The following is a 16,466-nucleotide window of genomic DNA, read 5'->3' as shown; positions in this document are numbered from 1 at the left end:
CACCCTACACATGCTCAAAGGCACTCTTGTCCACATTGTTTCACTTATTCTGTAACTGACTCCTGGTGCTCAAAATAACTTCCAAAGTGCTAAACTTTTATACCACAAGATGTAGCAGTGATGGCTGCCAACATGGGTGGCTTTAAAGCAGGATCATACCATGGAGGATAGAGCTATTGGTGGCTATGCACTACCGCCAGTATGAGGCAGAACACTTATGAAGGTCACTTGCTGGTGAACACAAGTTGCCCTGATGTCCTGCTTGTGGGTTTCTGCCCACTGTGGGAAACAGGTTTCTAAGCTAATGTATATAGGCAGCTTTTGGTCTGACCCAGCAGGGATCTTATGTTCTTAAGGATGTGCATGGAAATCTCTCAGGCAATAGATTGCCATGGCTTTTTGATATCAGTGAGGTTCCCCACACCTGTTGATAGAATGGCTTTGTCCTCCCAATTTTGGTGACAATAAGAGGTACAATTTAAAACAGCATCATGGTACTTTCACGCACAGATGACTGGGCTGATAGAACATCATTGACTTCAGGAGACATGTTCCTTTATGTCTATGCTAGACTCTCAAACCTTGACTGGGCAGTCTTCCCCAGTGAACTCTAGCCCTGTGAGGGAGGCTGGGAATCTTTAGCAACAAAAAAAGTCTCATGAGAGACTCATGTTGGTTAAACTGGCATAAATTCAATGCAAATCTATTATCATTCTTGAAGATAATACTTTCTCTCCAACTTGCTAATTGGGTCACTGATGCAAGGAAACAGGGCAGTGAGGGAGGCAGCAGCTACAAATCTGGAGCATTTCTCCTCTACCTGAAGAAGAATGTATGCCTTTAAGTTGGCACCGAAGCTTGCATAAGGTCACAGTACGGATGGCAGTTCAGCAAACACCCATATGAACCCAAAAAATTGCCAGAGACACATGCTGTGGTCAGGATGTTTTTATTAGTGCTTTCAATTCAGGCACAGCTCAGTTGATGTACATACAGTACACACACACACACACACTCTCTCTCTCTCACACACACACCCCTGAAAAAACATGGTCCATGCTTTCCTTTGCTCCATAGCTAGTGACAAAGGGCAACAGGTACTCAACAGAAAAAACAACACCCAGCCATCCTCCATGTTCTTGGTCTCTACAGAGATCTGCTCCCACAGCAGAAGTTTGTGGTTGAGAAAATACTTGAAAGAAATAAGGCTCTGGGATGGAAAGTTGAGGGAAGAATGCTGGGGTTTTATCAATTAATGTGTGTCACTATGCAACACTGTTTCGAGGCAATAACATTGCCACTTCTCTTGAGTCTTCTGCTAGCTCAGGCTCAAGGACCCATGAACAAGAGTTCATTTCTAAGTCTTAATTCAAACAGTGCAACCATTTTCTCACTGCATGGATTGAATCTGATCACAGCAAATCAGTCCTGTAAGTACCTATTGCTAGCTTTCACACATTGAGGGCAACTCTTCACAATACATTTTACATATGCAACGGGCAACTTACAATAATGGCAGACTGATGTGCAGGACTCATTGCTCCACCATGGGAAGAAGTCAGCACAGACTGACAAACCAGCCACAAGGTGACCAGGAAAGTACCCTCTTACCCTATTAGATCAGACTCTTGGCAGAAAGGTATAACCTAACAACAATTTTAAAACAACCCAGAAGCCAAATGAACACTATCTAACGTGGTAATATTAGTGCCAGTCTTGCTTTGCAATAAAATTTGAGAACCAAGAAAATAATTACAATTTTATTTATACCTCATCTTAATGTAGTATTTATATAATCATTCAGATGGGTGTTTAAAGTAATCGCTTACATAATCTCAGCAATTCTTACAACAACCTTGCAGGGCCAAATTATTATCCCCATATACCAGATAGAGGGCTAAGGTTGAGAGGTTATGACTTGCCTAAGGCCATCTAGCAAATTTACAGCTAAAATGAGATTTGGACTAGTCTTCCCAGCATACACAATTGCTCTAGCTCTTAATACTTAGACCATGATTAAATTCACTAGTTACTTGCAAGCCCCATGGAAATAAATGGGTCAAGTTAGTTGTGGTTCAATTTCAATAAGGGCAACTAGTTTTAAATAGATTGGGGCCATAGTTTTAAAATCCTGCCTTTTCTGCATGCTCAAAGAACTTCATGTATATAATCTCAGTAATGTGTTTGTGTGTCTGTGTTTTGTTTTATTGGGTATTTTGTGTTTTTAATCTTATATTTTTATATTGGGAACCACCCTGAGATCTATGGATGAAGGGTGGTATATGAATTTAATAACTAATTATAGTAGCTGAGGTGAGATTTGGACTTTCCAATTTACACTATCATCCACCAGACTAGCAGCTCTCACAATGCCTTAGTGTGAGCCGCATCTCAAAATAAGCACAACATCCAGGCCCTGACACACTTCCCTGCAATCCTACTGACAGGGGACAACAAATATTATCAGTTCTTCCTAGCTCATCCAATATGGATTGATTATCTTCTTACATTTATACTCCACCTTTCTTCCACCATGGAAGCCAAAAGGGCATAGATGTAATTTCCAGGTGGTCACTCATCCAGCCACTGACCAGACCTAAGATCCGCTTAGCTTCAAGAAGGTGGTAGTTTCATGTGCCTTCAGAAACATGTTGTATGTGTGTACCTTTTCCATCTCTATGTCACCACATTATTCTCCCTAGCTGGATGAGAAAACTTTCTTCTAGCAAAGGGAGCCAAAGCAACAGTAATACTGTTGTCATCCTGAAAAAAAGTGACAAGTGGGGTGCCATAGGGTTCTGTCCTGAGCTGGTTGTTGTTCAACATCCTTATAAATGACTTGGATAAGGAACTGAAATCTGCAAATTCAAATTTGCAGATAACACCAAACTGGGAGGGGTAGCTAGTGCCGCAGAAGGCAAAATCAGAATTCAAAATGACCTTAACAGACTGGAGAACTGGGCGCAAGCTAACAAAATGAATTTCATTAGGGACAAATGTAAGGTTCTGCACTTAGGCAGGAAGAACCAGATGCACAAATATAGGATGGACTTACTAGCAGTGCATGCAAAAAGGATCTAGAGGTCTTACTGCACCACAAGCTTAACATGAGGCAACAGTGTGATGCAGCAGCAAAAAAAGCTAATGCTATTCTAGGCTGTATCAACAGAAGTATAGTGTCCAAATCAAGGGAAGTCATAGTACCACTCTATTCTGCCTTGGTCAGACCACACCTGGAATGCTGTGTCCAATTCTGGGCACCATAATTTAAGAACGATGTTGACAAACTGGAACGTGCGGTCTGGAAACAAAGCCTTATGAGGAATGGTTGAGGGAGTTGGGTATGTTTAGGCTGGGCAAGAGGAGACTGAGAGGAGATAGCCATTTCCCAATATCTGTCACATGGAAAAGGGAGCATGCTTGTTTTCTCCTGCTTTTGTGGGTAGGACTCGAGGCAATGGCTTCAAGTTACAAGAAAGGAGATTGTGACTAACATTTGGAAAAAAACTTTATGACAGTAAGAGCTGTTTGGCAGTGGAACAGACTCCCACAAGAGGTGGTGGACTCTTCTGCCTTGGAGGGTTTTAAGCAGAGGTTGGATGGCCATCTGTCATGGATGCTTCAGCTGAGATTCCTGCATTGCAGGGGGCTGAACTAGATGACCCTTGGGGTCGTTTCCAAATCTTAAGAATCTATTATTGTTGGATTTCCACTTGAGAAGCCCAAATTAACCCCTACTCACTGGATGGCCTTGGGCAAGTACTGGCCTCTACCTTCAGAGGGTTGTTGTGAGGATGAAATGATCCCTTGAACACACACAGAAGGAACTGCCTCCCTCAATAATTTGAGGCTTGCTTTTCTGTGCTTGTTGTTTCTAACCTGTACATTTAAGGATCCAGAAGAGGTCAATGCCAGTTACAGCTTGTTCACACATTACAGACAGGCACAAGGGTGCCTATTAATAACAAGTTAACCTGTTTTAATATGCACACTTTCCAGGGCATTCTTGATATGCATGGTAAAGGTTATCTGAAACTTTATACAGTTCCTGCTGGGTTGATTATTATTAATGCCGTTCAGAGAGCAGAAACCACTGACTCTTGGAAAGTGACTACTTAGTTGATGAGGGGTTATAGACAGCACATGGGAACTGGCAGAAGTGAAGTGAGGCAGCAGTTCCATGTATGAATGCTGATTCCACACTTTTTTGCTGTTGTTAACACACTCAGACCCAGGTTCTTACTGAGGTAGTAAACCAGCCCCTAAGCTGCACCTACATCAGGCTGCAAGGGAGAACATTTATAACCAAGCATTTCTTCAAACAAATTTTTTAAAAATCTCTGCACAAGGAAACTGGCATGTAAGGAAAAATGTTATTATGTGCTAGTTTTCTATGTGCAGTTTTAGACAGAGGGGCATTCAATCATGTAAGTCCTACATGTAACTGAAGTCTAAAATGGAACAACCCAGATGCAGTTCTGAGTAAGAACCTGGCCTAAAAATGGTTTTAAAAAATGAGGCAGCCTAGCATGCTTTGCACTGTCACATGAGAACCAGCCTTAGTTTTCACCCAGACAGTTGCAAGACGTTTTGGTGTCTAATGCAGAAAAATTCAAAGGTACTTCCTCCCTCACTATAAATTAACACGGGAAACATTCCACAGGGAAGTTCTCCTGAAGTGATACCCTTCTGTGGAGTTCTACCTGTTGGATTATACACTATAAGCTCAAATCTGTCTGCCTCCCACTGTACAACCCTCAACGCTGCCCAAAAATCTGCCACCTGAAGCAGCCACCTCACCTTGCCTCATTGCAGAAATGCCTCTGGCTTTACCTAATGCTTCTGCAGATGTGTGGAATGGAAGTGACACATGCATTACAGCCAGGTGGGTGGCTCAAAAGACTTCAAATACTGTTGTGAAGGGGAACTGGTGTCTTCAGACATATTGTAGGTCTCCATTAGGGGAAGCAGACAGATTGGCTAAGGAGGAGAGAAACCAGTGTTGGAAGGACTAGTGGTGGAGCATATGCCCACGCTGCCTAGGGCAGGTGTGCTCCTGAGGGGGGCGTGGCACGGAGGGTGCCCTCCCAGGCGCAGGATAGCCGCTTGGGTGCCCAGAGCGGCGCGTGTGCCCTGCAGCTGGGGACGGAGCAAACCGCTTGTGGGGGCAGAGTGAGCTGCCCATGGCAGACATTTGGCACGCTGCCCGGCCGCTACTCCCAAGCCTCCCCCAAGCTGTCAAAATGAAGGGGGAAGGGTGGAATGCTGCTGGCAAAGCGGTGCAGCTCCCCGCCTCACCCCAACAGCTTGGGGTAGGCTTGGGACTCATGGGCAGGCGGGTGGCGCGCCAAGTGTCACCCCCCTCAGTGAGGGCACCTGGGGCAGACCGTCCCCCACTGCCTCCCCTTCCTACGCCCCTGGGAAGGACAAAGACCATAACCACTGGACAATTCAACAAAGATATATATGCGCGCGCACACACACACACACACACACACACACAGCGCTGTAGCTGTTAGTTACATTCTGAACTTAGCTTCTGTTTGGTGAATACAGATTTTTCCAATGATGACTGTAAAATCAGGACTGGACTCCAATCTCCATTCACGAAGCACAAGCAACATTCCACCTTCCAAAAATACCTACATTCCCTACATGAGAATATTTGCCATTGGATGAGAAAGCATGGCCAAGTTTGGATCAGCAGAGGGAAGTGGCCTCAGAACCCACACAAAGACCTCCCTCTTCCTCCACAAGGCCTCACAAACTACATCACAGCAGCTGTTGAGAGTACAACATTCAAGAGGAAGTAATGAAGCATGTTTAGCAGCATGAAAGTGGCTTGTCTTTTCATGGCAGGTTCAATGCCAGTTTAGCCTATTGCACATGAAGACAGTGTTTTCAATCTACTGTTTTGCTGCAGACACATACACTGATATACAATAATAAATTATTTTCATCTTCAACCCCCAGCACTCTGGACTTGCACTGCTAGTGGTTAATAAATAAACTCTCTATTTTAGGGTTAGCTCTATGGTAGAAAAGGTCAGTATTTCCCACCAGGTACAAAAATAAATAGTGGGCCATTTGTTTAGGGCAGCTTTCCTGTAGTCCTCTATACTGGACCCTGCTGGTGGCAGAGAAGCACGGGTAGATCCATGAGCAGAAAGGAGTCCTTAAAGCAGAGATTAAATCAGCAGTCTGGAGGATCTCATTAAGAAACGGGTGTGGCTCGGGCTTGTGGCATGAAGGAAATGTGTCTGCACCACCTTTTAGACTAGCCATCTGGAATGGCAGCAGCTGAATTCTGCAAGGGTTTGGTGGACAGAACACCGAAAAGGTTACCATCTTGTTTGGAATGGAAAGCATCTTGATGTTTGCCTTTTTGAAAAAAGGAATGCCAGTTTATGGGAACTGAGGGCTCAATCCAGGTTCACCTGCAGAAACTTCAGTGAAATGAAAAAGAAGAATACAAAAGCTTTTTTAAATTTCACTGGCATTTGCACAGGAGAATGTCCTGCTGGACTATGCTAAGGTATTTTGAAAAATAATATTTACAATCTTCCTCCCTCCCAAGAATACAAATATTCTAGGGTTTTTTTTGAGGGCAAGTTTGGACATTTTCTTGTTATTTTTAAACTGAAGTAATAAAATTGCTGTACTGGGTGCCATAATCTGTCAAAAGTCCAAGCATATATACTTTCTGGAAGAGCCATAAAAACTTCCTCTATGGTTCAGGATTAAGCAAGAGTGGAGTAACTTCAACTCAAATATTTTCTTCATATATTGTATGTTTGTTTTATTTTTAGCCCTTGAAAAAAGCATTCTAGAAACTGAGGCAGTTAGCTTATTTCTGCTCCATTCACCATTTTCTTTTCTCACATATGGGTGGCCAAGGGCAAGGCTTAAAGGGACAATATTATTATTATTATTATTATTATTATTATTATTATTATTATTATTATTTTCTACTAAAAGGACTCTGAATGGTACTTAACCAATGATTCCTCCAAGATTTAGCCTGCCCAGAAATCTAGTTGCCATACTCTGTAGTATTATGCTCAGAGTAAGCAGACACTGAATTCATTTTAAAAATGATTTAAATAAGAAAAGGCCCTTTAAAAAAATCTGACATGGGTAAATTTAAATTAGACTTTAAAAATGTGAATGCTTCTTCCTTTTTCCAAAGACTCTAGTTTTATCTCTTTTCAATAACCCCCCCCCCACAAAACAAGGAACAAGTTGAAACCTGTTCATAGTGCATCTCTTAAGTATAAAAGTGCAATTGTATACTTTCTCCTGTTAAATAATGGGACTTACTCCTGCCAGGTATGTATGCTTAGTATTTCAATCTTTGAAAGCCAAACACCATAAAGGAGAAGGCTTAAAAATTCAGATTAAAGTCTGCCAACCCCAACAAGGAAATTTATTTCCAGGGAAGAAAAATGCAATGCTTTCCTCCTGCAAATAGATGCCTCCTGCAAATTCATATCTGACAAAAATTAGAAACATTACCACACAGTAATGGATCTAGCATTTGACAGGCCTTTGGGCAAGGCAGCCTTAGTTGGTCCCTTTATCTTTCAAGTGGCAGGGGTGGGCAACCCAAGAATTTTCTCACATTACTTTTGCCCTTCTTGGGAGTTTCATGCCAAGGGAAAACAATATGTTGTGGAGATGGGAGGCTCTTTGCTACTCATGGGGTGTCCAACCATGCCCATCTTTTAGAGCTAGCCCTCGGAATTTTCTCATGGGTGGTTGTAAATAATGCATTTAAAAATCATCCTCAAATGATTTCACAAAACAAAAAGAAAAGTGCACTAAACTTTGGAAAATTATAAGCAGCCGCAACTAAGACATGCCATGATTTCTCAGGAGGACTTGACTTGTCCTCTCTTTCTCTCAGTCAAACCATTGTTGTTCAGAAGAAAACAGGAATGGAGCCAAGCTACAGACAGTCCTCTTATGGGCCTTCCAACACCTCATAGAGAGAGATGCCAAACTATGAGAACCAGTCCAGGAGGAGGTAAAGCATAATGGCTATGAGGGGCATGCAGCTGCTGAAGACCACAGGCAGGAAGACAAAGAGGCTGAGAAACCGCAGGGACCGTGTCAAGATCTTTTCAAGTTCACTATGAGAACCAGGCCTGGCTTCAGGAGGCTTGTGGACATTAAGCCCCTCACCCAACCAAAGGCTACCTTGCCCTATCAAGAAGCCCTGACTCTTTTTCTGTCCATGGGCACCAAGAGGGCTGGACAGCAGATCTGTGGGCCGCTGTGGAAGGGGCACTAGTGTCCGGGCTGGGACTACCAGAGGCATCACCATGGCCTCCTGAGTGGCAGGTCGTGAGGTGTTGGGTGACACCACTCTCAAGCTGACAGAAGAGTCAGAGTCCTTAGATAAGCCACGTTGGACATTTCCCTCTTCCAGGTGGTTTAGAAAGCAGCCTTCTAGTAGGACAGGTGGACTATCACGACCTGGTCCTACCAACTCAGATGGTGCCATTGTTGCATACCCTGGCGTGCATCCTTCCTCCTCACTGTCCCTGGAGTCATCACCACGCTGCTTGGCATAGTGCAGCATGATCTCCTCTGCCAGGGAGCTGTTCAGTGCTCTCTCGGGGCCTGTCCAGTTGACTATCAGGTCACGGTCAGTCAAGACACTCTGCCGCAAGGCAATGAGAGATGGTGCAGGGCTGCTAGGATTGCCTGAACCTTCCTCAGCCCACTCCTCTCTTCCTCCGAGCTCCTCTGCTCGGAGCCGGCTCAGGTGGGACAGATAAAGCTGCTCCAGCTCCCGGTCTATGGCATCTTCCTCCAAGCGGTAGGGCAAATCTTGGTACCTTCTCAATTGCTCCTCCATGCATTCCTCCATGAAAGAGCCCTCTGTAGTGAGGTCACACTTGCTGAACTCAGGCACATCCCACTGCCCTACGGGAAGGGTTTCGGTTCCCAGTACCAAGCCCCAGGGCACTTTCAGCTCCTCATGAGATGAGGAATGGACCTTGAAAGCAAGTGCCTGTGGGGAATCGGTGAAATCCACAAGATTGTCTTTAGAAGGTTCCTTCTTTTCTGGGGAGTTGGTGGTGATTGTGAGTTCTGGAATCTAGGTAAAGTGAGGAAGAAGAAAAGATACATAGAGAAAATGGCAGAATGTGATTTTATATTCAAAGCAATAAACACAACCATTTGTGGAGCTGCTGGGAAACCTTGCTAACATCAAGGGTCATCATCATGATTGCAAGGGACGTCTCTTTTTTGCTCATACTAAATGTTAAGAAATGCCACCAGTGTATTACACTTTGCAGCGTAGAACACTTTATGCAAGCAGTTGCAGACCAGAAAATGAAAAATAGCCACCTTGTCTACCCTCCATTTTCAACTCCAGACCAATTGTTCCAACAGATACTGTATTAATCAAATCTCAAACAGTTCCAGGGCTAGGGACTCCACGAGTACATTTGCTTGGCAAAATGTTTCATGAACATAGATTGGGGGAAATCTTCATGGCGTTTTAGTCTAATGATACAGTTTACACCTAAAAGAAAGTAAGGGCAAAATGTCTGCCAGGAGCCCTGCGGATCAGGCGCCACTTCTGCCACCACAGCTGCTCACTCAGAGGACACTTGCACCAGACCAGAATCCTCCTGGTCCTGGGCTCAGGTGAGTTGCAGAGTCACCTCATGCCACTCCCCACATTCTCTCACATGTGCAGCTCATCCCTGAGGCAAGCGACCAGGCCTTCCGTGGCCTACTTGCTGCCCCCTCTGTTCTGGGTTCCTTGCTGCTTCTCCAACTGGGGAGCCTGGACTTTGCCAGCACTTGGGACTTGGCCACATTTTCCTTCCAGTTTGTATCTAATGCAAATGGGCAAGTTGGTTTTTAAGGAGGCTATTTTTCTAATTAATTAATTTGTTACTAAATTATCATTTATGTATTATCAATTTCATAAAATTTATACACTGCTTGATTGTAAAAAAAAACCCCTTTGAGTTATTATTGCATTTATTTATTAATTAAATTTACATCCTAACCTTCTTCCAGAAGGAACATGGAGTGGCAGTAATTATGTTGTTGTTGTGGCTGTTGTTGTTTTTAAAATTTGTATACTGCCATTTATCCAAAGATCACAGCGTGGTTCACAACATAAAAATACAAAATTGGAAAGCAAAATATATCAAAAGCATAAACAAACCAATAAACCCTCTCTCACAATCAAATTTAAAAGACCATAGAATGTTTAATCAGCCAAAAGCCTGATTATAGAAAAATGTTTTTGCCTAGCCCCTAAAGATATGTAGTGAAAGCACGAGATGAGCCTTCCTGGAGAAAGCATTCTGCAAACAAGGAGCCACCAGAGAAAAGGCCCCTTCTTGTGTTGCCACCCTCCAGACCTCACATGGAGGGGGCACACCAAGAAGGGCCTCCGTTGATGGGGAGAGGCAGTCCTTGAGGTACAGTGGTAACTCGGGTTACATACGCTTCAGGTTACAGAGTCCGCTAGCCCAGAAATAGTACCTTGGGTTAAGAACTTTGCTTCAGGATGAGAACAGAAATTGGGCAGCGGCGGCGCGGCACCAGCAGGAGGCCCCATTAGCTAAAGTGGTGCTTCAGGTTAAGTACAGTTTCAGGTTAAGAACGGACCTCCAGAACAAATTAAGTTCTTAACCCGAGGTACCACTGTACTGTGATCCAGAGCTGCTGGAAAACCAGCACTTTGAACTGGGCCCAGAAACTATAACAAACTACTGGAGCATAGACAACATAGGCTGTCCCTGTCCAGAAAGGGGCACAGCAGGGCCACCATTTGAAGCGGATGGAAAGCACTCCGTTCCACTGAGGCCACCTGGGCCTCAAGCAACAGCAATGGATCCAGACGTATTTTATTTATTTACTTGATTTATATACAGCCCTTTACCGAACGATCTCAGGGCAGTTCACAAGATAAAAATACAAGTTAAAAGCACAAACAAATAATTAAAATGAAAACAACAAACCAATAGCTTCCCCCCCTCAAAAAAAAAACACCAACACATTTAAAAAGCTGCAGAATATTAATCAGTCAAAGGCTTGGTTGAAGAGGAACATTTTCGCCTGGTACCTAAAGATATACAATCTTCAGAGGCAGCCCTACCTATAATGCATTGCTGTAATCTAACCTAGAGGTTAACAAAGCAGGCAACAGAGTCATCCCTGTCCAGATAGGGGCGTAGCTAGGCCACCAGCTGAAGCTGATGGAAGGCACTCTGCACCACTGAGACTCCCTGAGCCTCAAGTGACAGCAAAGGATCCAGCAGAACCCCCGAGCTATGTACCTGCTCTTTCAGAGGGAGTGTAACTCCGTCCAGAGCAGGGGATCACCCATCCATCCAGTCTAGAGAACCTCTTACTGACAGTGCCTTTGTCTTATCTGGATTGAGTTTCAGTTTATCGGCTCTCAGATAAATATACTTGAAGTGTGTAGTGGATGGAGCATATCCATTGAACTAGACAAGCTGTGGGCCTCCAGATGTTGCTGAACTAGAACTCCAATGATCCCCAGTCAGCATGGGCCAGGGATGGTTTCCCAGACGTGGAGCCAGCCACTCAAGTGAAGGACTGTTTGGAGGTATAGTCCAGGTGCACACCACCCTGAGCACTTTGAGTGCTAGTACAAGTGTTATTAAACAATATTTGCCACACAAAAAAGAAAAGTGGAGGAGAATGTGGGGAAGGCAAGAGCAGAAATCCTAGGAGGATGAGAAGTCATTGGCCTTACCAACCGGACTGTTCCAGAGAAAGTGTGGGACAGGCTGGGTTTCCCATTCAAAGCAGGAAGAGTGTTGCCTTGCAGAGCAGATTTGTGATTTGCTGCAGTTAAGTCCCTTGCTCCCCCTAGTCCAGCGGTTCTCAACCTGTGGATCCCCAGATGTTGTTGGACTACAACTCCCATCATCCCTGAGCTCTGGCCTTGCTAGCTAGGGGTGATGGGAGTTGTAGTTCAACAACATCTGGAAACTCACAGGTTGAGTAAGGCTGCCCTAGTCCATTGTATTTGATTTACCAAATCAATACTTCTAAAATTTAGGAAGAATATTATTTTTCTTTTTGAGGAATTTTGGTTCTAAAATTGTCAGAAAAACTTCTAAAGAGTGAGGTATAAATTGTTTGAATGAATTGTACATGGTGGTATGTTTAAAACCATAGTCCTTTAATAATAAATATGACATTTAAGTTTATCTCCTTTTATCAATATCTCCAAATGCAGCAGGGACGCAGGTGGCGCTGTGGGTTAAAGCCTCAGCGCCTAGGACTTGCCGATCGAAAGGTCGGCGGTTCGAATCCCTGCGGCGGGGTGCGCTCCCGCTGCTCGGTCCCAGCGCCTGCCAACCCAGCAGTTCGAAAGCACCTCCGGGTGCAAGTAGATAAATAGGGACCGCTTACCAGCAGGAAGGTAAACGGCGTTTCCGTGTGCGGCTCTGGCTCGCCAGAGCAGCGATGTCACGCTGGCCACGTGACCCGGAAGTGTCTCCGGACAGCGCTGGCCCCTGGCCTCTTGAGTGAGATGGGCGCACAACCCCAGAGTCTGTCAAGACTGGCCCGTACGGGCAGGGGTACCTTTACCTTTACCTTTACCAAATGCAGCATTTATTGAATTCTCATAAAAGAAGATACAACATTTATAGAAACTTAATTCCCTGAAAAAAATTCAAGGCTGAGGCAAAAATGTGTTCAAAAATCATCTTGCATGGCATTGAGAGGGTGATGGGAGAAAGAGTTCATGTATAGAAATGCGAAACATATATGCAATGTAAAATTGAAAGAGGACGTTTGGAATTTTTTATTAATACAGGGATCCCAATTGGTGGATGGTTTGAATTAAGAGAGTGCTACAAAAATAGATATTCAGAGCTATTTAACATACTGGACAGTTATAAATCTCTGAAAAACAGGTGTAAGAAAATATTCTGGTTGCTACAAGAACAACATTTGCAAGCTGCTGGAAAGAAAACTGAACCAACCATGTTGAGAAAATGGCTATGAACGGGTTTCTGAGCAATGTATAAAAAATAATCAAAACTATGTTGGAAATGCCAAAAGATACAGGGGACCTTCATGCATATGTGGTGGTCATGTAAACAAGCTAAAGAATATTGGGAAATGATTTATGTAGAATTTAAAAAGATGTTAAGGCTGACATTTCCCCCCAGAATAGAGATTTTCCTACTGGGTATAACAGATGGTGAAATTCCTAAGAGGGAACTTTGTTTTTTTCTCTACGCAGCTACAGCAGCTAGAATAATCTATGCACAAAAGTGGAAGGACAAAGGAATCCCTACAAAAGAGGACTGGCAAAATAAGTTAATCGAATGTGTGGAGTGAGCAATTATGACAGGGAAGATAAGAAATCAAGATGAGTCACATATAAGTGAGGAGTGGAAACACTTTGGAGAATATTTAAAGAAATATAATAGTCAAATAAACTTCCATGTAGGGCTAGACCTATAAGCAGCAGTTAAAAACAATTAGAATATTGTATAGAATTAAATTGGGTGGTATTAAAGAATATGCAGCTCAACAAGAAACAAATAGGAAGCCATGGAGGGATGGGTGGGGAAGTCAGGGGATATGGGATAATTAAAGATAACTGTAAGTTGTATGTATTGAAATTTTGAAAATGCATAAATAAAATTTTGAAAAAGAGAGAAAATGGCTATGAAGTTTAAGCAAAAGCTTCCAAACACCCCCTTGTGGCTGCAGTGGTGGAAGAGAGGGAGGAAGGCATGTGGGAGCACAAGGTGCACCAAGGTTTATTCCCAGAATGTTAAACCATGGCTTAGCATGTTGCCCACAGGCGGCCAGTGTGTGTCCATGCACAGCTTTGGTGATGACGTCATGGCTTCTTTAAATCAGTTTCCTACTGCATCTAATCATTGTGAACCAAATAATGGAGTCTAGTTATTAAGTATACTGCAGTTAAGAAAAGATGGGTGCTGGATGGCCATAACCTTGAACAGGTAAAATACTTCAGTTACCTAGGGCTCACATTCCATCATACAGGATCTTGGAAGCACCATTGGCAAACCTCCCTTCAAAAGGCGGAGATTACAAAGCTAGCCATACATAGATTCTTCTTCACAAAGGGGTGGCAAATATGTTCCAGCAGCCTTAAGGGTTTTCAACGCAAAGCCCGTTTCCCAACTCCTGTATGCAGCAAATGTCTAGCATAATGGGGACCTGCCAAAGCTAGATGGCTTTCAGGCAAAATTTATACGATGTCTGCTGCAGGTCCCCAACTCCGTACTTCTGTTGGAAGCTGGTGAATGCCCAATTTCAGCTAGAGCGTGGTGGGCTGCCCTAAAACATTGGCTCAGGATTTCAGTGTTTAATCTAGGGAAGGGTCTGTACCAACATTTGACCAATGAGGAATTTGTCAGCAAATGGCAGAAAACCATCACTAAAAAAGCCACCTCTATTGGTCTCTCCCCCCCCCCCAACTGTATTACCTGGGTTATGAAGGCGCCCAAAAGGTTTTAAAGCAAAGATTATGGGACAATGCACACAGTGACTTGCGATCTCGATCACACGCAGTCTGTAGTCCGCTGGCAGCAGGAGTTCAATATGGGTATGTCTTTCAGTTACCGTATTTTTCGTCCTATAGGACGCACCTCGTTTTTTGGGGGGAAAATGAATAAAAAAAAATTATTTTCCCCCCCCAGCCACGGCTGCCGCCCCAAGCCTTGCGCACACCTGTCCGAAGCACGGGGCACCCTCTGGAGGGCTCCGCATGCTTTGGGCGGCAGGCTGCCACCCCAAGCCTCGCGCGCCCGGCGGAACCTCCCGCCGGGTGCGCGAGGCTTGCGGACACTCGCCGGGGCTGCAGGCTACTGCCCGCAAGCCTTGTGAGCCCGTGGGAACTCCCGCCGGGCTTGCAAGGCTTGCGGATAGCTTCCTGAAGCCTGGAGAGCGAGAGGGGTCGGTGCGCACCGATGCCTCTCGCTCTCCAGGCCTCAGCGAAAGCCTGCATTCGCCCCATAGGACGCACAAACATTTCCCCTTCATTTTTGGAGGGGAAAAAGTGCGTCCTATGGGGCGAAAAATACGGTAACATCTTACATCAAAAACCTGACAGTAGCTAAGTATCGAAGGCTTTTCACCAAAGCCAGACTAAATTTCTTCCCCTCTGCAGTGCTGGATGGTAGGTTGAGAGGAGTTCCCTATCAGAACAGACTTTACTCGTGTGCTCAAGACATCGATTCCATAAATCATATTTTGTTGCATTGTGCGAAGTATGAGCAGGCCAGGGCTGAACTGATACTACCCTTGCTGGTGACTTTCCTGGGAAAATCAGAGGCTCACTATGTCAGGTTCCTACTGGAAGACTGGACAAAAGCTAGAACGTTGGCAGTGGCAAAGTTTTTATCGGTGGTTGAAAGAACAAATGAGCCCTATATTCTAAACAAAATGTTTGATTAACCTGGAGGTAGGCTGTATGAGCTGTGTATTGATTTGTAATGTTTTGTTGGGTCTCTGGACCGTAATAAAGATTGTTGTTGTTAAATCAGGGGTGGCTAACCTTTTCTTCTCCTCCTCCTCATGGACTGCATGCCAGCCATGGGTGTGGCCACCCCACACTCCAGGCATATCAGACAATATACAGAGGCCCCTCTCTGTTCAAAGCACTGATCTGATTACTCAAGAGAAGACAATTTGTATTCCCATCAGGGGCTGGACTGGGCAGTTTAATAATCCTGGGCCTCCCCAATGCTGTGATTTATTTCTTTTTGCCACCACTACCAAAAATGGTAGAATCTTGGGGACAAGACATGTGCTTGTGAGTGGCTCATCAGGCCCCCATACTGGGGTTATCCACCTCTGCTGTCAGTTATTGTTTTAAGTATTCCTGTGATCTTCTTCATTTATGTTTCAGGGGAGTGTGTGTTCATACAGGTATGTGCCTTCTGTATTTAATAAAAATGATTAAACCTATTAAAAATAGTGATCTCGATAATGAGAGAACCCTTTCTCTTTAAAAAAATAATTCTATTAAATAAAGGGGAACACAGAGGTCACATTAAAGTAGGATTGCCACCTGTCCCTTATAATTACAGGAGAGTCCCATTTTGGGGACACAGAGTCCCCTGTCCTCTTTGGCCCCCAATTTGTCCAGTTTTTGAAGTCATAAAAATAAAAATTCTCCCTGTCCCCATAAAGCTGGGTGACTGTTAAGGCAGAGGGGGGTTGCCTGAAGGGAGAAGTAGAGAAGAAGGGGGGAGGGATGTTGGGGGTAGAAGGAGAGAGAAACACAGAAAACACTCCACACTTTCAGGGTTATTTTTAAAACCCTCCTTATAGAGCACACACACCATCAAGCTACTTAGCTATTTTCTTGCATTTCTCAAGCCTTCCCTGTAAAGCTAAGGAACTGTTGGTTACTGAAGCTGGAAGGACTTTTGGTTTTTGGTTTTGGATGGGGGAAGAGATTT

The 16,466-nt window shown here is 44.2% G+C and overlaps 1 protein-coding gene across 1 annotated transcript in view; it reads right to left on the bottom strand.

Moving 5' to 3' along the window:
• Positions 1–933: 933 nt before the first annotated feature.
• PPP1R3F (protein phosphatase 1 regulatory subunit 3F) overlaps positions 934–16,466 on the bottom strand; it is a gene marked incomplete at its 5' end in the record, with an annotated part of 51,990 nt that continues 36,457 nt past the window's right edge. Inside the window, one exon of the mRNA XM_083718833.1 lies at positions 934–9,106. Within this exon, the coding sequence (XP_083574959.1) occupies positions 8,003–9,106 (1,104 nt within the window). The 3' untranslated portion in view covers positions 934–8,002. The remainder of the gene's footprint in view (positions 9,107–16,466) is intronic.

The sequence above is a fragment of the Podarcis gaigeae genome (genome assembly GCF_964106915.1).
Source record: "Podarcis gaigeae genome assembly, chromosome: 17".
Classification (NCBI taxonomy): domain Eukaryota; kingdom Metazoa; phylum Chordata; class Lepidosauria; order Squamata; family Lacertidae; genus Podarcis; species Podarcis gaigeae.
This window is presented reverse-complemented; position numbering and strand designations above follow the sequence as displayed.